Consider the following 24,723-nt stretch of genomic DNA (forward strand, 5'->3'; position numbering starts at 1 on the left):
TTTATACTTTGAATAAAGTTAAAATCTTATATGTAATAATATGAAAAGTTTCCTAAGGCTATATATACAATATAGCTGAATAGAAGAAAATAAGGAAATGCTTGTATGTAATGATTTCACACACATAATTACATATAAATGTATCTAAATTCATATAAAAGACTTGCAAAAGTACACATGAAAGCAGCTTTGGTGAGATGGAGGAGAACAAGAATGAGGGAAAGGCTATTACTAGGAGCCATGGTCAAACTCTCACAAAGAGAATTCATTTGTGTATTCTGTGTCTGAGTATAAATTTAATCTGCAAATCTTGGGATTGGGTGGGAACTGTTGTATTACTCATGGAACTTCTTTCTACAGTATAGTTTTTAAGATCTACATAAAGGGGTTCATTAAAAATAATGGTTTGAGAAGCCCTAACCATCTCTGGCCTAGAAAACTGTAATAGTTTAGAATAAATATCAATGTCTCTCCCCCTATATTGCCTGCCAAGCTTTCTTAAATAAAATACCTCAGGCCACGATGCCCTCACTTCCATTACCCTATTTGAATTTCTTCATAGCAATGTTCACTTTCTGAACTTAATTATTGTGTATTTTCCATCAGAATGGGAATGCAAGCCAATTTTGAACTTACATGATTTTAGGTGAGCCATTTAGTGTTTTCTTATATTATTAAAGATAGAGTTTATTTACTTACCTTAGTTGGAAAAGGAAATTTGGAAGGCTCTGTTTTGCATGGTGTATGAATAGCCGTTAGAGGGGGAGGCCATGAATGCGTCATCTCCTGAAATGTAATTATTACAGTTTGTTTTCAACCAGGTCAAGGATTAAAAACTGTATCGCTAAAAACCAGATTTGTACTTATAAATGCTGGTTTTGTGATTGCTCTTTAAAATTATACATATTTAAGTCAATAAATACTGATGAAGCACAACTGTGTGCAAGGCACTACGGGGCTGTTAATAGGAGGGTAAATAATAAATGCTTATTTCCTGCAAGGAATTTGCAGTTAGGATAAACTCTGAAGAGTGATAGAAATGGGCCTGTATCAAATACAAGGCACATAATAAAATGCTACTAAAGAGAGTTTGTTGTGGGAATCAATGGAAGCATGGGGCTAACAGCTAACATTTACTTTACCTTTAATTGACCCACAGTGTGCTGTTTTGCTTGTCTGTTACTCACTTCTTACAATGCTATTATGATACAGATAAGTGTAGCTCTATGAAGAAATAAATCAATCCAAGTATAAAGATTACTTACTTAACACTATATATTTACTAAGTAATGGACACACAGAATTTTATAGTAAGAAATCTGACAACATAACCCATGAGCTGAGAGGAAAATATGGTCACATGGGAAAACCAGAAAAGGGACTCCAAAAGCACATAAGAAGGAAAGCAGACCAGCAAAACCCTAAGTATGATTTCACTCAATGTCTTCTAATTATGCTAAATATGTCCAAGTGAGGTTTGAATAAGATTAAAAAAGTATATATTAGCAGGGGAGAGAATGATGAAAGACTTACAATAAGGAGGGAATGTTTTGTTAAAGGTGGTAGCTTATCTAGGAATTTATCCTATAGCTACAACCACACAATTAGGACACACATTTCAGGCTCACATTTGAAAAATGGGGACGGGGGAGTAGGTAGGGGGTGCGGGGAGAACAGGTACCCAACAGTACAGTGTTAATTAGCAGACATCCATACAATGAAACACCAAACAGACATTAAAATGAAAATTTGAACTGATATGAAATGATATCTACAGTATACTGTTAAGTAACTAACATAAATAATAATCTATGTCCTAGTAAATGTATATAGTCTCTGGGGGGACTGACTATCTTTGGGCAACAGAATGAGTAAAGAGGGCAGAAACAGGACACTTGATATAGTCTCTACTAGAAGCTCTTAAAATAGTCACTCACATATTCTTTATCCAATGCTCTTACTATTTCTTACATCCAGCTCTAGAAGGTCAGCTCAAAGCATGCAACTATCATCATTACCATCACTGTATCCCAGTGCTTGACATGTAACAGGGTGCTGAATTAGCATGCTTTTAATTGGTAAATTGAAAATTCCCATAAATATGTACCAGTTTCAAATTAAAATTTTCATCATGGGATGTCTAGAACTACAAATTGTTTAAAGGGAAAAAAAATCTGAAGAAAAACATGAAGCAGCAGCCAGGTGTGGTGGGGCTCATGCCTGAAGGCCTAGCTGATACCTGAGGATCACAGTTCGAAGCCAGTCTTGGCAACAAAGTTCCAAGACACTTATCTCCAATTCACCACCAGAAAACCCAACGTGGTGCTTGGCTTAAAGTGGTAGAGCACTAGGCTTGAGCAAAAGAACTCAGGGATAGCACCCAATTTCAGAGTTCAAGTGGCATAAAGGACCAAAAAAAAAAAAAAAAAGATGAAGAGAAATAGACTTTTAGTTCCTGGCACACCACAGATCGGGAAGGAAAAAGGAAACAGAAACCAATACACCTTGGGTTTTGGTATTAACATTTTACATCGGAAATATTAGAATACTCTCAGTTGATAATTTATCACCAAATGACTCCACCTAAAACAGGCCTTGTGTCAAGCCCTGTATATATAAAATACGGAAAAATTATAAGATCAAAGGCATAATTAAATACAAGAATATCTTCTAGGTACTAAAATTCTGTGCATTACTGAGGATTCAGGGGAAAGACTTCTTAGACTTCATATACATGCACCTAAAATTTACAGGTTGCAGATTCAAAGGAAGAGTTATTAATATGTCTCCTACAGGGGGAAGGCTTTTATTCGGTGTCTAAGGAAAATAAAAGAAGAAACTGAAGAACAAGAAGAAACATTCCAAGGAAACTTACTTAAGGAAGTAAAAGAACAAGAAAATGTATATGGCTTTATGAAACCAGCCTGGCAAAAGTGGTCCATCAGTAGGAAGAAGGCTTAGGACTGGCCTGTGGAAGGTCTACGTGTTAAATTTGGACACCATTCTTTCTTAGAATAGTAATCTTAGGGTGCTGCTAAAAAATGCTAAGAAAAAAAAAGTTCTGAAGACAGGGACTGAAGAATCTGAAAACAATGTAGAAAACACATGAGCCAAGAGAGTCTACAAACAGAAAGTGAAGACTCTTCTAAGTACTAAAGCTCAAGGTGACTGAAATGGAAAGCAAGGAATGGGAATTTCAAAGTCCACATCTAGTTTTGTGATGAAATATAACATGAGGAAGAAACAAGACATAATGAGAATTCTACACTTAACTCGTGGGGCATGACACTACTAATAGAAAAATCTATTTCAATATGGCTTCTGACATGTTGAGTCAAAAGAAGCAAAGAGAAATTAAAATAAAAACCCAGGATAAAAGCAATTAAGAGACAAAAACTAAGACCCAAAAGAGACCAAGGCAACAGAGAAATACTGAATAGCCGTCTAACAAATAAAGCCAAAGATGGTAGAAAAGGTAGGCCAAAGCACAGAAAGAAAAGGGCAGAGGCAAAAAGAATGCACTCCTATTTAAGAGAAGTCACAGGATTACAAAAAGGCAGACAGAAAGACAGGAAAAGCAGATGGACATAAAAACAATGGAGCATAACAACAGTCATACCTACTTCAACGTATTTCCAACAGGAAAAATCAAGTATAAAACAGCAGGCAGTTACAAAACAAGCCAAACAAACAAACAAAAGGAGTCAAATTAAACTGCTAGATGAAGAAAAAATAATGCCTTAGAGAAACAAGTTCAACAAAATGGTAGCCATAAAAGATTTTAGCGCGCTAAAGGAAGGAAGGGGAAAGCAAAAGGATGAGAGCATTAAAAAGCAGGTAGTCACAAGGGAATTCATAGCAAAATACAGTACAAACAAAACAATTCAGGAGCTCACCAAAAATTGTGACAGATACTTTTCTCCTAATAACAAAATGAAGTCAATGCAACTCACTAATTCATTAGACTTTGTCTTTTTCCAATAGAAAAATGTTCTTTTTTTTGTCATGCATATTGTAAATGTATCCAATGAAGACTCAAAATGTAAGTACTCAAATTATTGTACAGTTTGACCACCAAGTACAGACAAATTATGAAGCAAGCTATTTTTGACATAATCATTTGACTAGTAACTGTTGAGCTTCTTTAGCACTTCAGATTATTAAATGGTTCAGTCTGAGGAAGTGCAGTTATATTTGATATCTTCCTCTTTTCAAAGCAAATTGTCAAGACTAGAATTTGTTTTACTTAAAAACAAAGCCAAATCTCTGAAGGCAAATATACAAACCATGGAATTTAAAGTTAAGGAAAACAACTATTTGTATTTAATACACACATAAACAATGCTTTGCTTTAGATCCTTTGTGAAGTTCATGTGTAAGAAGGAAAATGTTTTTTCAGAAAACCAAACAATATTTACTGCTTACAGTAGTAAAGGACAACAAATAATATACAAATTGGTGAATAAAACACAATAGAGCCAATGAACACCCCACCTGAGCCTCACAGCAAAACAAACGAAACAAACACTATCCGCAAGATTTCAAGCAAGCAAAAGATGGTAGGTCATTTTCAGGCGACTATAAAAGGCAGAGAATGGCCAGAAAGCAGCAATGGATCCAAGAAGGGTAATTATGATGCTAAAGCATCATAAATAAAAACACCGAAATTATTCTTTTAACACTTACTTTAAGAATTTCATCCACACAGCTCACATCACCAGAAGCTGATGATGCCTTAAGAAAGAGGGGAGGGGAAAAAGCCCACATTAGAGTTGGAGTAGCTTATTAGACTTTTAGTATTTACTACACAGTTGTACAAAACACAACTATCCTTAAGTCCTTTCTCCCATCACTTGAGCTATGAGCTATGATTTTTGGCTACTGATATTACTTCTTAATTTTGTTATTGCACAAATTGTAAAAGATAAAATTTAAAGAAGTATTTATGATAACAGTACTCTAAATCAGAATACTACTTAGAATATTTGGACTGGTTTCCCTAAACATAAATTTTTTTTAAGTACTAAAAAATCTAACTCACCAAACCACACAGCCCAGGAAACATTTCCATTTGTCTTTTAAAAATTTTTTTTACATTTATTATACCTAAATTTAATATTTTAATATAATTTTCAGGTGAGCAACTTATAAAAAATTCACAAGTTTAATCATATACAAAATCTATCAAGATACTGTTACCATTTCACATTAACAAGCAGGGTAATATGAGCACTACTGAAAAGATGACTGATTTTTTAACACATTTTACAGTCTTTCTTAAATCACAGAAGGTAAAGTACCTATTTTAAGGCACACATAGGAATCAGAAAGCTTAAGTCTTACCCTTAAGATGTTACTGTTTAAAGAAAGAACAAATTACCATTTAGTGTTCTCTGGGGAGTAATTAGATGATAAACATAACAGTTTCCTAAGGCCACAGGAAGGATACTTAAATGTTCTCAAAACAGTAGTTTAAATATCCTTCAGTCCTGTTTCCCATCACTTGAGCTATGATTTTTGGCTATTGATATTACTTTTTAATTTTTTATTGCACAACCTATATCAAAAGACAAAATTCCATGTATCAATGTAATGTCACAATTAAATCCATAATTTTGCTAATTTAAAAAAGATTATGTCATAAATTACTTCATAATAAGTGCTCATTTCTTTGGCTATTTTCAATGCTATGTTTAAAAGTACGTTTTACATGTACTTTTACAACTGTCTCAATCTTTTAAGTGTAATCAGAGAAAAGAATGATAGCATCCAAACTACCATCTCCACATGAACCACGACTTGTATCTTACTCATGAATGTTACTATAAGAACAAATAACTTAATTTTTTTTTTTGGGGGGGGGGGGTCCGGTCGTGGGGCCTGAACTCTGGGCCTGGGCACTGTCCCTCAGCTCTTCAGCTCAAGGCTAGTGCTCTACCATTTGAGCCACAGCGCCACTTCCGGCTTTTTTCTTTTTGCTTATGTGGTGCTGAGGAATTGAACCCAGGGTCTCAGGCATGCAAGGCAAGCGCTCTACCACTGAGCCACCTTCCCAGACCCTTAATTTTCTTTTTAAACAAAAGAAAACAGGGTATATTATTCTTTATAGAATCAATGTATGTGTGTATATATATACATTTTTTATTTACTTATTTTTGGTTGGTCGTGGGGCCTGAACTCTGGGCCTGGTTGTCCCTCAGCTCTTCAGCTCAAGGCTAGCACTCTACCACTTGAGCCATAGCACCACTTCTGGCTTTTTCTGCTTATGTGGTGCTGAGGAATCGAACCCAGGGCCTTATGCATGCAAGGCAAGCACTCTACCACGGAGCTACCTTCCCAGCCCCTCAATATATTCTTTATAGACTCAATAGCGGGAAACCCAAGATATTGGTGGATCACACTTTTTTATTTATAATGGATCTGTCATCTGAATAACTGAAAACCATCAATGACTTTTAGCCTTTCCCTGAGAGGGGAAGTTTACAATTCTATGGATACACTTAGGAGTCAACTCACAGGCTTCCTTTAAACTTTTTTTTTCTCTACCTTTAAACTTTATACTCCTTACTATTAAGGGAAAAAGGTGGTTCCAAGTTTACTCAAAATTTCATGGACAATTATTTCACACAGTCACAATGTTAAAAAGGTCTAAATGTGTGACTTACATCCAGTGGCTGGGAAGGTATTTTCAGCTTGGTGAGATGTGCTTTGCTGCTGGACTTCAGCTCAGTCATGCTGTTGCCATGGGACTGGCTGCTGTAGTGCTCAGAGGACAGCTTGGGTTCCATGGACTCCTGTCCATCCATGGGACGAACATAAGCAGTGGGTTTCTGTAACATCGAACTGGACTTTGACATCAACGACGGTGGGAAAGACTGATTTGAGTGCTGCCCACTTGAAAAGGGTACACGGGAAGGAGAATCCCAATTGGCATCAGGGTCCCGAGGAGACTTGGAACGCTGATGTTCCTTGCTATGGTGATCATTCCCATGAGACCTGGAATGACTAGAGCTTAGTGAAGAAACTGCCTGGGTTTTCCCAGGACTTGAAGATCGTGATTTGGAGTGTTCTGATCCATGCTGGCCTTTCTTCCGGCTACTGCTGTATGAGTCACGGTCATGCCTCTGACTACTACTATTAGTGCTGCTGCTACCACCTGCACTGGCACGCTGGCTACTGTGTCCACTCTGTAAGCCTGAAGACCGTTTCTGAGACTGAGAAGTGCTGGGTGCAGGTCCTACTGGAGTCCATTTACTACTCTGATGAGAACTTCCATGTCTCTGTTCAAAGAAATTTGGGTTTGATTTCTCATCTCCTGTTGGTGGTACTGTAGGCTTGGGAATTGCAACAAGCTTTGGTATAGCTCTGTCTCCTATGAAATCCTTCATTTCATCGTAGTTTCCAAGCATACTCTGAATACGACTTGATAATTTATCTTCTTTGCTAGTCTACAAAAAATATAAGATAAAATTATATTAGCATAATCTGAAAATAAAATATACTTCTAAAGCTGATTTTCTTAACTTTTTTTTTTTTGTTGTTGGTTGTGGGGCTTGAACTTTGGGCCTGGGCACTGTCCCTCAGCTCTTCAGCTCAAGGCTAGGGCTCTACCACTTTGAACTACAGCGCCACTTCTAGTTTTCTGGTAGTTTACTGGAGATAAGAGTTTCACAGACTTTCTTGCCCAGGCTGGCTTTGAACCATGATCCTCAGATCTCAGCCTCCTGAGTAGCTAGGATTACAGGTGTGAGCCACTGGGGCCCGGCTGATTTTCTAACTTTCAAATGGAAAAGACCTTTCCAAAGTGAGGCTTCATTTACCTCACATCCTAAAGTTAACCTTTAGAAACAAACTTCAAATGTGTGTCTATGTGCTTGTCTCTTGTTGTTGTTGGTTGTGATGGTTCTGGGACTGAACCCAGGGCCTCTCTCACATGCTAGATGAATGCTCTACCACTGAGTATACTCCCAGCACTCAAATACATGATTTTCACAGTGAAATAAAATTTGTGTCTGAAAATAACCATGCTAAAACACAAATACTCTGTAGGACACAGAGAAATATATAAAGTGAATTTAAGAGAAAAAAATGAGCAAAACAATTTTCTTAAACCAGTAAACATATAGGAACAGCAGAAAAAAAGGGGGCTTTTGAGAAACAGTAAAGGAATCTGCCCTTATATGATTAAGATCCATGGCCAGCAGATTAGCCAACATTCACATTTTAGTAACTGATGTAAATAAACATTTCACACCTTCTAAGTCAATGTTAACAGTTAGGAGCAGAAACAAAAATGTAGTGAAACCAAGCAATATACAGTCATCTTGAAAAAAAATTAATTCCTTTTGTTTATATGATTCATCCGTTAAGTCAGAAACTACCAGGAGTGGCAGTGTAGGTCAGCATATGTAAATTCCAGGTCTTAATCAGACATTAGAATTTGAGAGTAGCCTCAGCAAGTTCAAGACTAGCTTGAGTTACATAGTGAGAACCTGTCTCAAAAAAACTTAAAAAAAAAAAAAGAAGAAAAAAAAAGCCAAACAATAAATTAAGCCTCAAAAATTCATTGATAAAGTTTAAATCTGGCTATTAATTAAATCAACAAATTATTAAAATTTTAAATCAATGAGTTAAGTTTCAAATCAGGATAATGAGGAGGTCCAATATATCTATTAAGTGTAAGACTTTCATTCATATATATGGAAGAAAGCTTACTGTTTATATTAAAAAGAAATCAAGAGCCAGGCCCTGGTAGCTCACACCAGTAATCCTAGCTATTCAGGAGGCTGAAATCTGAGGATTAAGTCCGTGAGACTCTTATTTCTAATTAACCACCAAAAAACTGAAGTGGTGCTGTGGCTCAAAATGGCAGAGTGCTAGCCTGGAGTGAAAAAGCTCAGGTACAGCACACAGGCCCTGAGTTCAAGCCCCATGACTAACAAAAGAAAAAAAAGAAAGAAAAAAATTAAGAATAAACTACCCCTATTTATTTTAGGATCTGCAAATAAAGCCTTTTGATTGTTTGAAAATCTGTTTGATCTTATTAAACAGGACAGGCAAATATACAGCTACTTATAGGTAGCAACAGGATTAGAAAACAAATCAAATTCTTTACAGAATAATTGCAAAATAAATGGTAGGATGATGCAAAAATTCTGGAGAAAATTTTATTTTTTTCAATATACTTTTAATCTCTATTTAATCCCTAATCCATGGTGTTACATTCACATACACTATGTCAGCAATCATAAATGGTTTCTATAAACATCAAACTTTATGTGATAACTGAGAATACATTGCTACTTTTAATATTTCATCAGAAAGTCTAACACTCAATTTTATACTTATAGCTATAATACATAGTATATCATCTATTACACATGATATATACCTTTAAAATATTAAGAACAGCTGAAATGAAATCCAAAGTCAAATTAAAAGTCAGAAAAACATCTTTTGCCACTAAAACTAAAAGTTATGAAAGGTAGTACTTTTTGGTGGACATTATAATTTCAAATAAAGTAAAATGATAGTAATAAAAACAGCAATTGGCCGGGTGCTGCTGGCTCACACCTGTAATCCTAGCTACTCAGGTGGCTGAGGATTACGGTTCAAAGCCAGCCCAGGCAGGAAAGTCCGTGAAACTCTTTTTTTTTTTTTTTTTTTGGGTCCGGTCGTGGAGCCTGAACTCTGGGTCTGGGCGCTGTCCCTCAGCTCTTCAGCTCAAGGCTAGCACTCTACCACTTGAGCCACAGCGCCACTTCCGGCCTTTTTCTTTTTGCTTATGTGGTGCTGAGGAATCGAACCCAGGACGGGCCATAGGCATGCAAGGCAAGTGCTCTACCACTGAGCCACCTTCCCAGCCCCAGTCCATGAAACTCTTACCTCCAATAAAACACCAGAAAACCATTAGTGGCGATGTGGCTCAAGTGGTAGAGCACTAGCCGTGAGCTGAAATGTTGAGGGACAGTACCCACGCCCAGTGTTCAAGCCCCACGACTGACAAAACAAAACAAAAAAACAGCAATTGATCTAGGTACCAAATGTTCATGCCTAGCTTATTCAAGAGGTCTGAGGATAACAGTTTGAAACTAGCCTAAACAGACAAATTATCTCCAATTAACCAGCAAAAAGCCTGAAGTGGAAATATATAGCTGCAGTGGAAGAGACCCAGCTAAGTGAAAGAACTGAGTGAAAATGGGAGGCACTGAGTTCAAGCCCAAGTATTGGCACTAAAAAACAAACCAAAAGGGCTGGGAAGGTGGCTCAGTGGTAGAGCGCTTGCCTTGCATGCATGAGGACCTGGGTTCGATTCCTCAGCAGCACATAAGCAAAAAGAAAAAAGCTGGAAGTGGCACTGTGGCTCAAGTGGTAGAGCGCTAGCCTTGAGCTGGAAGAGCTGAGGGACAGCGCCCAGGCCCAGAGTTCAGGCCCCACGACTGGACCTAAAAAAAAAAACCAAAAAAACTAGCAATTGACTTAACTTACCATTTCTGATAATATGCTAATGTAACTCTGGACAGTTAAGCATTGAATATATTAGAAAATCAAGAATATTTATGGGGCTGGGAATGTGGTTTAGTGGTAGAGAGCTTGCCTATCATGCATGAAGCCTGGGTTCCTCAGTACCTCATAAACAGAAAGAGCTGGAAGTGGTGCTGTGCCTCAAGTGCTGGAGTGCTAGCCTTGAGCAAAAGAAGCTCAGGGCCAGTGCCCAGGCCCTGAGCTCAAGTCCCAGAATTGGCATAAAAAAAAGAGAGAAAGAGAGAGAGATAGGGGGGCGGGGGGGGAGGATGGGAAGGGATGGGAAGGGGAAACAAAGGAGGAGGCTACAATGCTTGATAAGAAATGTACTCATTATCTTGGCCATGTAATTGTAACCCCTCTGTACAGTATTTTCACAATAAAAAGAGAGAGAGAGAGAGAGAGAGAGAGAGAGAGAGAGAGAGAGAGAGAGAGAGAGAGAGAGAGAGAGAGAGAGAGAGAGAATTCAGGTCTATGATAATAAAAAAAGAACCAAACATAGTGATAACACATTTTTCCAAACACACTAATAGTCAATGAAACTTAGTAAATTAAGTAGAATGGCAAGAAGTAGGGGGAGACAAAATGATCTATAAAAATCATCTTTTTTTTTTTTTTTGGTCTGTTGTGGGGCTTGATCTCTGGGCTGGGGTAAGTACTACCATTTGAGCCACAGTGCCACTTCTGGTTTCCTGGTGGTTAACTGAAGATAAAGAGTCTCACAGATTTTCCTGCCCAAGCTAGCATTGAACTTCAATCTCAGATCTCAGCCTTCTGAGTAGCTAGGATTAAAGGTATGTGCCAACAGTGTCCGCCCACATTTTTAAAGAATATAGGACAGCAATGAGAATGGGAATTCAAGGACATCTATTGTGTAATACTCTTTTTTTCTGATATGAACACTGATTATCTGAGGTGGTTTGTGTGGTAAAAATTCTTCAAGCCATAACACATTTTATATACTTTCCCATATGCATTTCATTACTACCGAAAAAAAAAAAAAAGGATGCTCCATTTACAAAAAAAAAGAAAGAAAGAAAGAAAGCAAATGTTTTTGTTTTGTTTTGTTGTTGGTCGTGGGGCCTGAACTCTGGGTCTGGGCGCTGTCCCTCAGCTCTTCAGCTCAAGGCTAGCACTCTACCACTTGAGCCACAATGCCACTTCCGGCTTTTTTCTTTTTGCTTATGTGGTGCTGAGGAATCAAACCCAGGACGGGCCACAGGCATGCAAGGCAAGCGCTCTACCACTGAGCCACCTTCTCAGCCCAAGCAAATGGTTTTTATAATAAATTTCTAACATTAAAAATCGTTAAAAAATTTTTTTTTGCCATTCCTGGGACTTGAACTCAGGACGTGGGCACTGTTCCTGAGCTTCTTTTGCTCAAGGCATACAAGGCAAGCACTCTACCACTAAGCCATATTCCCAGCCCAAGTTTAAAACATTTTAAAAGTAAAAGGGTTACATAGATGGGGAAAAAAGTTTCAAACTTACAACTTTGTATGGCTCAGCAAATAGAGGGGAACTGGGTGGGAAGGCGTCTTCACCCTGCTGAATTTCCTGATTCCGCCTTTCCCGTTCTTTCATGCGCAGCACATTCCGGTCCTCACGGTTCATGTTGCTATGAGGAGAAACACAATTTTTACATAAAATAAGAAGAAAAATCCTCTGTACATATTTTGTCAGTTGAATACTCCAATTGGAGATGCTCTTTTAACTTACAAATAACAACAGGCATAGGTACTCAAGGTGGGATTTTTTAATAGGTTTCTCAACTATTATCATAGCGTCTTCTACAAATAGCCAGAGAGGGGACACTATTCCAGAATATTAGCACTCACTCCTCTATGTAGATAACAATTCTTTAAAAAATGCTGTACTAGGAATTGAACCCCGATTCTCACACATAATAAGGCTAGCCCAAACTTACCATCTTTGAAGGATTTTGCTAGTTGTCAGTGAAAACTTGTATATTTAGAGGAAAGATACTAGTTGAGCTTCAATCATCAATATTTCCTGTAAGTTTTTCATGGCTTTCACTTCAAAAATCTAACTACCCTTTGCCCTTAGAGATATACAACCCGCTCCAACCTACCACCCACTTCCCTGGGGCCAGCTCTTTCTCTACTTCACATCTACCTTATCTTGATTTCTTTTTGTCCCAAACACAGCTTCTTTGGTGTCCATCCTTATGGCAGTTTGACCTCAGCTTTGCTGTTGCTCTAGATTCCCTAAAAAACGACATTTCTGCTCTAAATATATTAATATTACAATAAGCACCTCAATAAGTGGCAAAACTAAAGATTTGAGTGATAGAATCTAAAACTAGCAATTGGTTAATAAATTATAATTCAAAATTGTATTACCAAAAAAAAAGTCTTGACTGGGAGAAAAATGGGAATGTAATTCCTACTATCACCACAGTATGTTTATTTTCACTAGAACAAACCAAGGGCCACAGGCTTATTTATAGCAGTAAAGGTTGCAGAGACAAAGATGGAAAAAGTATCAAACTCTGAGGTAAGCGATTACCACAGCCTTTGACACATCTTTTTTCTGAAGACAGATTAAAGCATCTTTCTTGATTTTTTTTTTAAAGAGTCGCTAAGGTGCTTCATTAGCACAGTAGGTAGAGCACATCAATCTCATAAAAGGATAGGACACACCCATGATCCTAGCACTGGAGAGATGAGGTAGGAAGATTCCAGTTGAGGCCAGTCTGGGCTACAGTGTATGTCCCCGGTGGCATGGATTACATAAGATCTTGTCTTAAAACAAACAAAATCCATGGGGCTGAAAGTATGGCTCAGGTTGTAGAGCATCAGGCAATGAGGGAAAGTGTCAGACAAAAAGTGAGACAGTCTCAGTCTCAAACAAAAAAAATTTTTTTAAATCCAAAGGGAAAAATCAAATTATACCTGTGGAGTATTTCTAGTTTATAATTTTAAATCAAATCAGAAAGGGAAGTCAATCAAGACTAAGGGAAACTATAATTATAAAATTAGAATGGACAGGTGGGGGGAGGGGGGAGGCGGGGAAGGGAAGTGAAGGGTAAACAAAGGAGGAGGCTGCAATGCTTGGTAAGAAATGTATGCATTATCCTGACCATGTAATTGTAGCCCCTCTGTACAGTATGTTCTCAAATAAAATAAAATACAATTAAAAAAAAAATTAGAATGGACAGCAAAACCAATATACTCTTGAGGGCTTTCTTTTGTGGTTAGAGAAAACAAACATCCAAAAATAAAACATGGTGGTTTGTACGATTTAGTATCATGCAAATAAAGCAATTTAATGTGGAGAAAGAAGGAAGCAAAGAGGAAGGAAGGAAGGGGAAAAGGAAAGGAAGGAGAAAGGGAGAAGAGAGATCTAAGTGCTTGAAATGTATATTTAAATTTTTTACCTGCATAATATTCTAGTAAGTGTAAATAACAATATAACTTGTTGAGTGTTATATAATATACTATGGGATTTCTGCTTTCTCTAATAATGAGCACCAGAGGGTGACATGAAACATATTTTAATCTTTTTTTTTTTTTTTTTGGGTCCGGTCGTGGGGCCTGAACTCTGGGCCTCAGCTCTTCAGCTCAAGGCTAGTGCTCTACCACTTGAGCCACAGTGCCACTTTCGGCTTTTTTCTTTTTGCTTATGTGGTACTGAGGAATCGAACCCAGGGCCTCAGGCATGCAAGGCAAGTGCTCTACCACTGAGCCACCTTCCCAGCCTTTAATCATTCTTTAAAGAATCTATGCTTTACTTGGAGAATGAAACCAAAGAATGACCTCCAGTATTTGTTTTTTTGGGTTTTTTTGGTCCGGCCGTGGGGCTTGAACTCTGGGCCTGGGCGCTGTTCTCTCAGCTCTTCAGCTCAAGGCTAGCGCTCTACCACTTGAGCCACAGCGTCACTTCTGGCTTTTTTCTTATGTGGTGGTGAGGAATCGAACCCAGGGCCTCATGCATTCAAGGCAAGTGCTCTACCACTGAGCCACCTTCCCAGCCCGACCTTCAGTATTTGGACCAACTAGTAGGTTTTTTATTACTCACATCCAGTCTCCTGGATTATGGTGCTACCAAAATACAAAGTTAAGCAGGGGCTGGGAAGGTGGCTCAGAGGTAGAGCGCTTGACTTGCATGCATGAGCCCTGGGTTCGATTCCTCAGCACCACATAAGAAAAAAGAAAAAAGCCGGAAGTGGTGCTGTGATGCAAGTGGAAGAGCGCTAGCCTTGAGCTGAAGAGCTGAGGGACAGTGCCCAGGCCCAGAGTTCAGGCCCCATGACCGGACCAAAAGAAAAAAAAAAAAAAAGTGCATATCCTGATACTTACTAATAAAAGAAATTAACAACAAAAATAAGTTAAGCAGGGTCAAGCAGGGCGCTGGTGGTTTACACCTATAATCCTAATTACTCAGAGAAGAATGAGATCTGAGAATAATAGTTCAAAGCCAACCTGAACAGAAAAGTGTGCAAGACTCTTATTTCCAATATCAAAAAAGCAGCTCAATCAAGAGGAAGTGTACTCATTACCTCACTCATGTAACTGTAACCCTCTGTATAGTATCTTTACAATAAAAAAATTAAAAAAAAAAAAAAAAAGCAGCTCAAAATGGAGCTGTGGCTCAAGCAGTAGAGTGCTAGCCTTGAGCAACAAACGCCTTAAGACAGCACCAGAGGTCAAGCCCCAGGATGGCACCAAAAATTAAAATAAAGTAAAAAAAAAAAAAAGTTAAGCAGAGTCTAAGGACCTGTTAACTACCAGTTTTCCAAATTTCCTACATTCAGATCCTGAAAGATTATATAATGAATGTAGCATGATTAGCATGTGTAAGGTCCTGGGTTCTAGCCCCATTATCAAACACAAAAATAAAGCAAAACAAAGCAAAAAACTGAAAGAAGAAAACCACTTTAAAAATATTTGAGGCCAGGCATGGTGGCTCACACTTTTAATTCTAATGATTTAAGAGGCTGAGATTAGGATGATCAAAGATGTAGGCCAGTCTGGGCAAGAAAGTTCCTGAAAAACATCTCAACCAATAAAAAACTGGGTGTGGTGGCACTCGCCTCCTAGCTCAGCTACTTGGGAAGCATCATGGGCCTGGCCAGTCTGGGCAAAAGTGAGACCTTATTAAAAAAACGGGAAAATGGGTTGGGGTGTGACTATAGTGGCAACGTACTTGCCTTGCAAGTACAAGGCCCTGAATTCCAAATCCAGTGGCACAAAAGAAGAAAAAAAAAAGAATACAAATATTTATATGAACTAAGAGGAGTAGCATGCATTTGTAATCCTAGTTCGAGACAGAGACAGAACTGCTTGAGCCTCATTCAGGTCCAGCCTGGTCAAGAAAGTAAGACCCTATATCTCAAAGGAAAGAAAGGGAAGGAAGAGGAGTGAGAAAGTGAAGAAAAATATTTGCATATTTATTGTATTAAAGAAGAAGAAGACATATTTCCCAGAACAAAATTCCCTCTATGACTTAATTTAAAGGTTTTTTTTGTTTGTTTGTTTTGGGGTTTGTTTGTTTTTTTGCCAGTCCTGGGGCTTGAACTCAGGGCCTGGGCACTGTCCCTGAGCTTCAAGGCTAGCACTCTACCACTGGAGCCACAGCATCACTTCCAGCTTTTTCTGTTTGTGGTGGTGAGGAATCGAACCCAGGGCTTCATTCCCAGCCTGGAAATATTTGGTTAACAGTGAAAGTCATCCAACCTAATATTTCCTTTAACAGTGCTGCTAGAAAGCTCAGAATTAAATGAACTGATTGTTTATAATCATTTACATTCGATTGCAACTCACTAATCTCCTTTTTCTAATCTAACTTATTTTTGTGTTTATTTTAGAGATTTCATTTTCTTCTTGTACCTATCGCTGACTAAAGTTTTTCCCCAAACTAAAAATTCCAGTAATCTGAGTTCCAATAAATTAAGCAACTTAAACAAGAGTCAATCTAAAGCATACATCTTTGCTGTATAAGCAAAACTTTTATAGCCTATCCCTCAGGAAACTAGTTTAAACTATTGAAATGAAAAAGAATTTAGTCAAAATTAGAAAAATGCTACATCACAACAAATTACTATATTAAATATTTCAAAAAAGAAATACTGCAGGCTGGAGGCATGGCTCAGAACATCAGCCAATAAGAGAAACTGTCAGATGCTGAGTTCAGGTCCTGAACAACAAAAAAAGGCAGAGGGGAGAGAGAAAGAAAATGGCAGACTAGAAAAAAGCATAGCCAAGTGATAGAGCATAACCTGTAAACAACAAAACATGAGGCAAAGCATGAGACCCTGAGTTCAAGGCCTGGTACTTGCACACATACCAAAAAAAGAAGAGAGGGGAAGGAGGGAGGGGAGGAAAGAAAGGAAAGGAAGGAAAGGAAGGAAAGGAAGGGAGGGAGGGAGGGAAAGAAAGAGAGAGAGAGAGAGAAAAAAAGAAAGAAAGAAAGAAAGAGGGAAAGAAAGAAAGAGAGAGAGAGAGAAGAGGAAGGAAGGAAGGAAGGAGAGAGGGGGAAACTAGTAAAAAGGAAAGGAAAAGGGAAAGGGAAAGAGAAAATGGCAAAGTAGAAAGGAGGGTTATTTCAGGCAAGACCCCATTCTCAAAAATAGCTGATGAAGGTGGCAAGCATCTTACATCTTAGCTACTTTGGGAAGCAAAGAAAGAAGACTGTGGGCTGGGAAGGTGGCTCAGTGGTAGAGCGCTTGCCTTGCATGCATGAGGCCCTGGGTTCAATTCCTCAGCACCACATAAGCAGAAAAAGCTGGAGTGGTGCTGTGGCTCAAGTGGTAGAGCACTCGCCTTGAGCTGAAGAGCTGAGGGACAGCACCCAGGCTCAGAGTTCAGGCCCCATGACCAACAACAAAAAAGAAAAAAAGAAAGAAAGAAGACTGTGTGTGTAAGTTGGTATGGTCATAAATGTAATACTTTATCCATAAATGAGTAAAGAGCTTAAATGCACGAAGCCCTGAGTTTAATCTTTAGTACCAACAACAACAACAACAACAAAGGCTATCTAAAATTTGTAATTTCTAGGTTTGGTGCTAGTTAATAGTGCAGCAATTTCATTTCTACAGACTAGCAAATGACTAGTAAATGAGAGTCTAGAAGAACCACAGCTCTTGCCAAGCAAGAAGAGAGTTACAAATACAAAATGAAGAGAAAAAGAACATTGAAGGCTATTAGTATTATGAAGTTCTGGGGTTTAGAAATATGCATGTAGCATGACAAGCAAAACAAACTCTGTTGATGGGGAAGTGAGTACCAGGAAGTGAGGAGAAGACTACTGAAAAGTGATAGTGCCCCAACCCAGAGTTCAAACCCAGAACTGACTGGCACACATGCACGCACGCGTGCTTGCGTGCACACACACGTATGTGTGTATGTGTGTATATATATATATGTGTGTGTTAAATGTACATAATATTAAATAGATACATACAAAGTAGAATTAAGTATAAACTCAGCAATGCTCCAGTGGTTCATGCCTGTAATCCTAGCTACTCCAGAGGCTGAGATCTGAGAATTATGTTTTGAAGCCAGTCCAGAGGGAAGTCCATGAGACTCATCTCAACCTAACCAGCAAAAAGGCAGAAGTGGAAATGTGGCTCAAGTGGTAGAGTACTAGTCTTGAACTATAAAGCTAAAGGACAGTGCTCAGGTCCTGAAATTAAGCCTTAGTGCCCTTGCCAAAAAACAAACCAAAACAAAAAAAAAAGAGCTGGTCTTTATGTAAGACTAAAAATTAAATACAAAGTAAAATTTAAAATAACAATGTGGGGCTGGGAAGGTTTCTCAGTGGTAGAGCGCTTGCCTTGCATGCATGAGGCCCTGGGTTCAATTCCTCAGCACCACATAAGCAGAAAAAGCTGGAAGTGGCGCTGTGACTCAAGTGGTAGAGTGCTAGCCTTGAGCTGAAGAGCTGAGGGACAGCGCCCAGGCCCAGAGTTCAGGCCCCACGACCGGACCCAAAAATAAAAAAATAAAATAAATAAATAAAATAACAATGTAACAGATATTGTTGTTATGAAAAAATTAGACCAACAATGTAGTTAAGCATGGAAATAAGTAGTCCTGGATTAGTTTTATATTTTTAAGTATGTTTTTGTATTTTGACTTCAGTAATGAAAGATATGAGGCCTCTCTGGGCCACAAAAGGAGACCCTATTACTCTAGATGGTCTAGGAACAGAAGCAGGGCATTTACTTGTTTGTTTATTTATTTATTTATTTTTGCCAGTCCTGGGGCTTGAACTCAGGCCTAGGCACTTCTGGCTTTTTTTCAGGGCTTCATGCCTGGTAGGCAAGCACTATACCACTAAGTCAGGGCTTTTATTTTTAAATAGGTAATAGAGGGACAATTTTCTTTTTTATTGTGGTAAAATTCCCATATACACAACATAAAACTTACCAATAAAAATCATTCCTGTAAAACATGCTTATAAATATGTAATATTAAGGATAATTAATAACTCCCAAGTCTTCATGTTCTAGTTCAGAGAAATACAATCCTATGTTATCATACTACCTGGCAATGTTTTTTGGGTATTTTTTAGCAGTGCAAGGGGTTTGGTTTTTGAAGATGGGATTTCACTATGTAGGCTTGGCTGGCCTCAAACTTGCCTTCCAAGTACTACGATTTACATGACTAGTTTGACACTTTTTTTTTTTTTGTCGGTCGTAGGGCTTGAACTCTGGGCTTGGGCGCTGTCCCTCAGCTCTTCAGCTCAAGGCGAGCGCTCTACCACTTGAGCTACAGCGCCACTTCCGGTTTTCTGGTGGTTTATTGGAGATAGGAGTCTCACGGTCTCTCCTGCCCGGGCTGGCTTTGAACCTCGATCCTCAGATCTCAGCCTCCTGAGTAGCTAGGATTACAGGCATGAGCCACCAGCGCTAGGCTAGTTTGACGCTTCTTAAATGCTGAGCTTTCACTTGTTAATTCTGGCACACTACCTTGTTCATCTTTGGCTATGCACCTTACTGAAACTGACAGTTTTTTCAATATCTGTATCACTGTTGAAGTCTGAAACAAAACACATTTATTGCAAATAAGCTATTTCATGGTGATTAATTACAAAGATGAAATATTGTCAGAAACAGGTAAAGTGGTATTAGCCACTTTGCCAGGGTTCTTTTGGGTTGGCCTTTCTATATTAATATATACAGTTATCATGAAACACTTTTACTCACTTTCTTTTCCTACCTAAACCACTGCAAAATCACTAGTATAATGCACTTGGCACAAACAAATAATAAACCAAGTCTAAACATAGCAGCAAAGTCTTAAAGGACTATCTGGCTATAAAACAGTTATTCATAACTTTTATAAAACTCATCAATGGAGCCAGGTGCTGTAGCTCAGTCTATAATCCTAGCTACTCATAAGGCTAAGATTTGAGGATGGTGGCTCAAAGCCAGCCCAGGCAGGAAAGTCCAGGAGACTCTTATCTATAATTAAATACCGAAAGAAGCTAGAAGTGCAGCTGTGGCTCAAATGGTAGAACTCTAGGCTTGAACACAAAAGCTCAAGGACAGTGCTCAGGCCCTCACTTCCAAGCCCCAGGAACCAGCACTAAATAAGCAAAAGACCTTAGCTGGGCATCAGTGGCTCATGCCTGTAAGTGCTAGCTACTCAGGAGGCTGAAATGTGAGGATCAAGGTTTGAAGTCAGCCCAGGCAGGAAAACCCATTAGATTTGTCTCCAGTTAAGCACTAAAAAGCTGAAAATGGAGCTATAGGGCACTAGCCTTCCGTTAAAAAGCTCAGGGACAACGCTAAGTTCAAGATATGCACTACACATGCACGCATGTACACACGCACATGCACAAAATAAATAAAATAAACAGATATCTTATAACTTACTTTAAGGCAATCCTCAGACCTAAGTAACCACTAAAGTCCACTTGATCTGCTAAAGCAACATTTTTTTAGAGCCAGAAAGTAAATATTTTAGACTTGGCAGACTATATAGTCACAATTTCTCAACTCTGCTCTTATTGCAGCAGAACCTGCCAGACAACACATAAACAAAATGGTATGCCATATTCCAATAAAATCATATTTACAGACCTTGAAATTTAAGTCTCCTATAATATTTACTTGCCAGAAAACATCCTTTGATTTTTCCTAATATCAAAAAAATATAGGGCTGGGATGTAGCTCAGTGGCAAAGCACTTGCCTAGCAAGCAGAACGTCCTGTTTGAGCCCCAGTAACAAAAAAGACAAAAAAAATACAATTAAAATATAAAAAGATAGTCCAGGTGCTGGTGGCTACGCCTGTAATCCTAGCTACTCAGGAGGCTGAGATCTGAGAATCATGATTCAAAGCCAGCCCAGGCAAGGAAAGTCTATGAGACGCTTATCTCCAATTAACCACCAGAAAACCGGAAGTGGCGCTGTAGCTCAAGTGGTAGAGCATTCATTCACCTTGAGCTGAAAAGCTGAGGGACAGCGCCCAGGCCCAGAGTTCAAGCCCCATGACTGAAAAATAAATAAGTAAATGAGTGAATACCAGTTGGGCATAGTGATGAACATCTCTAATCCCCGTACTTGGGAGGTTGCAAGAGGATCACAAGTTACAGGCCATCCTGGACTACACTAACTAGGAGGACCCTGTTTCAAATAAGCCAAGCAAAAAATACAGACAAAATCAGGCAGCAGGTTGTATTCAGTCTATCAAAGTTCATGGACTCTTGAACTAAGGCAACATAGAACTGCCTTCCCCTTAAACTCTTTCTCCCAAATCCCTTCAGTATTAATCTTAGTGTCAGACCAAAGACAAATCTAGTGAATGAGCTGAAAATCTTCAGTTAGCTGACCAAAGAACTCACTCCATTTGCAAAGAAGTGAGTCAACAAAGAAATGTTCAGTTTCTATCACTTACCTTATACCATTTCTCCAACAAGATATGGCACAAACTTAAAAATAATAATTTCTTTTCCCCTTCCCCTCAGAAGGTTTTTCCCACCACTGTTTATCAGTTACATCAGCATTCAGCCCACAGTGCTCAGACTTGTGACTATCAATCACCTTTAAAATAAGCAAACATTCTCCTTTCTTTTATGGAAGGGAACCCCAAATTCATTTCTAGTGACCACATCCAGAGGTTACTGTTTTTCTTCCACAGAAAGAGAATGCTTGCTGATGTATAAGATAATTTGAATATGTCAAATAAAAAAAAAAAAGGACAAGCCTGGCGCAGGTGGCTCACGCCTATATTCCTAGCTACTCAGGAGGCTGAAATCTGATGATCACACTTCAAAGCCAGCCGGGGCAGGAAATTCTGAGAGACTCTTATCTCCAATTAACCACCAGAAATGGAAGTGATGCTGGGGATCAAGCGGTAGAGCGCTTGGTTTGAGCTGAAGAGCTCAGGGACAGTGCCCAGGCCCCAGAGTTCAAGCCCCATGACCAACAAAAAATAAAGTTAAGATAAAATAAGGACAAGCCAGGCACTAGTGGCTCACGTCTGTAATCCTAGCTATTCAGAAGGCTAAAATCTGAGGATTGTAGTTCAAAGCTAGTTTCAGGCCGTTAAGTCTGTGACTCCAATTAACGTCCAATTAACCACCAAAAAGCTAGAAGTGGAGCTGTGGCTCAAGTGGTAGCATAAAAGCTCAGGGATAGCACCCAGGCTCTGAGGACCACCGTATGTATGTATGTATGTATGTATGTGTATGTATGTATGTATGTATGTATGTATGTGTGTGTGTGTATATATATATATATTGCATATGTATGAAATACTCTTGGAATAAATGAGACAGAAATGTCCTTTACTTCTTCCTTATGAATTCTAAATAAAAGATATTACAATGTAGCACCCTAACCAAAGCAGACATATAAGGTAGCCATGTAAACTTAATGAGAACCTTTCTAAGATGTGGAACTGAGAATTAGGTCAATCTCTCTGTAATGATAGAAGATTTAAAATTCAGATACAGGCACTAGTGGCTCACGCCTGTGATTCTAGCTAATAAGGAGCCTGAGATCTGAGGATCACAGTTCAAAGCCAGCCCAGGCAAGAAAGTCCATGAGACTCTTATCTCCAATAAACCACTAGAAAACTGGAAGTGGCACTGTGGCTCAAGTGGTAGAGCATTAGCCTTGAGCCAAAGAGAGCAGAGACAGTACCCAGGCCCAGAGTCTAAGCCCCACCACCAACAAAAAGAAAAAGAGTTAAAATTCAGATGAGATAAAGACATGCTCCTGACAAAGTTTTGTTTTTGTTTTCGGTTGGTCATGGGGCCTGAACTCTGGGCCTGGACACTGTCCCTCAGCTCTTCAGCTCAACGCTAGTGCCCTGCCACTTGAGCCACAGAGACACTTCTGGCTTTTTTCTGCTTATGTGGTGCTGAGGAATGGAACCCAGGGCCTCATGCATGCAAGGCAAGCACTCCACCACTGAGCTAGTCCCTGTTGTTGTTTGTTTGTTAAAATTGTTTTTTTAGTGCAGGCCCTGGGGCTTGATCCCAGTGCAAGGTCTGGTCTGGGAGCTTTTTTGCTCAAGGCTAGAACTCTACCATTTGAGTCACAGTTCTACTTCCCGCCTTTTAATGGTTAACTGGAGATTAAGTGTCTCAAGGACACTTCCTGCCTGGGCTGGCTCTGAACTGTAGTCCTCTGATCTCAACCTCCTGAGTAGCTATGATTACAGTTGTGAGCCACCAGCACCCAGCTTCAACAAAATATAAAACCTTGGTTCCAGCCATTCCTGGGTTCTAGCTGTCCTCCTATAGCTGTTCAGCTTTCTTAGCATTCATAGGATACCTAACATGCTACCAATAAATTCCTCTTTGCTGTATGTAGTTAGGATGTGTCTTATAACTAAAGTGCTTAATCAGTAATCTAAAGGGGATACTTGGTTAGATGAAGTTCTAGTGATCACAAATCACTAGGAGTTTGAGTAAGAGGATGTTCTCTCTTCAAAAGGCTCAAGTGTTAAAAGTGTGGTCCCCATCCAGTGGTAGGCTATGGGGGGGATGAGGATGGAGAAACCTTTAGAAAATGGGTCTAATGATAGCTCCCTCTCTCCTGCTCTCCTTCCTGGCCACCATGAAGTAAATACATTTACCACACCAGGCACTTTCACTAAGATGATTGCTTTATCACAAGCCTAAAAACAACAGAGCCAAACAACCAGCAACTGAAACATCTGAACCAAAATAAACATTTCCTCCTTTTTGTTGTTTATCTCAGGCATTTTATTATAGCAACAGAAAACTGACTAACACATTAGCTACTGAAATCAAAATAAACAGATGTGGTCAACTCAGAAAAATATACAAAGGGTACTCAGGCTAAGATTCAAAGCTATTCATATTAAGGGGTTATACTGGCTGTATGCAACAGCCAGTAGAAAAAAAGCCAGGTAAAAGGCAGAGTCATAAAAATAAAGGGAAAAATATCAAGAAATCAGAGGGCCCTATGCCAGTAATCCTAACTACTCAGGACTGAGATCCGAGGATCATGGTTCAAAACCCAGCCCAGGCAGGAAGTCCATGAAACTCTTATCCCTAAGTAACCAGCAAAAAGCCAAAAGTGAAGCTGTGGCTCATGTGGTAGAACACTAGCCTTAAGCAAAAGAAGCTCAGGGTCAGGGCCTAGGCCTAGAATTCAAGCCTCAGCAAAAAAAAAAAAACAAAAAACAAAAAAAAAACGAAGCAAACAAAACACCAAAAAAAAAACACAAAAAACCCAACCAACACCAGCACATAGATACAAATATAAATAAATAAGTAAACTAGCACCCACTAATCAACCTGTTAACCTGTGTCTGCCTAACTAAAAGTCACTATAATTCATTAGACATACCAACATTACACTAAGATTGCTCAGATTACAGAATTTTAAATAAAGTATAATGAAGCAGAAAATATATTAAATAAGACTTTCTGGGGCTGGGAAGGTGGCTCAGTGTAGAGTACTTGCCTTGCATGCATGAAGCCCTGGGTTCAATTCCTCAGCGCCACATGTAGCTCAAGTGGTAGAGCGCTAGCCTTTAGCTGAAGAGCTGAGGGACAGTGCCCAGGTCAAGAATTCAGGCCTCATGACTGGAATAAAAAAAGGACTTTCCCTCTTCAGAAACAGAATAGATAGTTCCAATATTAAAATGCTCTTGGAGTCTGGTAATGGTGTCTCATGCCTGTAACCCTAGCTACTCAGGAGATCTGAGGACTGTGGTTCAATGCCAGCCCAAGCAGAAAAGTCCATGAGA

General features: G+C 39.0%; 1 protein-coding gene across 7 annotated transcripts in view; it reads right to left on the reverse strand.

Moving 5' to 3' along the window:
* Window positions 1-24,723, reverse strand: part of Aff4 (ALF transcription elongation factor 4) — a 64,338-nt gene that overhangs the window by 35,422 nt on the left and 4,193 nt on the right. For 4 of the 7 annotated variants that reach the window (XM_069993723.1, XM_069993724.1, XM_069993726.1 and 1 more), the window contains exons 2-5: window positions 12,016-12,142; window positions 6,666-7,448; window positions 4,687-4,734; window positions 700-786 (exon numbers count right to left, since the gene is read on the reverse strand). In XM_069993723.1, coding sequence (XP_069849824.1) covers window positions 700-786; window positions 4,687-4,734; window positions 6,666-7,448; window positions 12,016-12,138 — 1,041 coding nt within the window. In that variant the 5' untranslated portion in view covers window positions 12,139-12,142. Of the gene's footprint in view, window positions 1-699; window positions 787-4,686; window positions 4,735-6,665; window positions 7,449-12,015; window positions 12,143-12,660; window positions 12,725-24,723 lie in introns of those variants that run through there. The other 3 variants (XM_069993725.1, XM_069993727.1, XM_069993728.1) reach the window with 3 other exon arrangements.

Source organism: Dipodomys merriami, unplaced genomic scaffold (genome assembly GCF_024711535.1).
Source record: "Dipodomys merriami isolate MVZ:Mamm:240054 unplaced genomic scaffold, mDipMer1.0.p SCAF_44, whole genome shotgun sequence".
NCBI classification, from domain to species: domain Eukaryota; kingdom Metazoa; phylum Chordata; class Mammalia; order Rodentia; family Heteromyidae; genus Dipodomys; species Dipodomys merriami.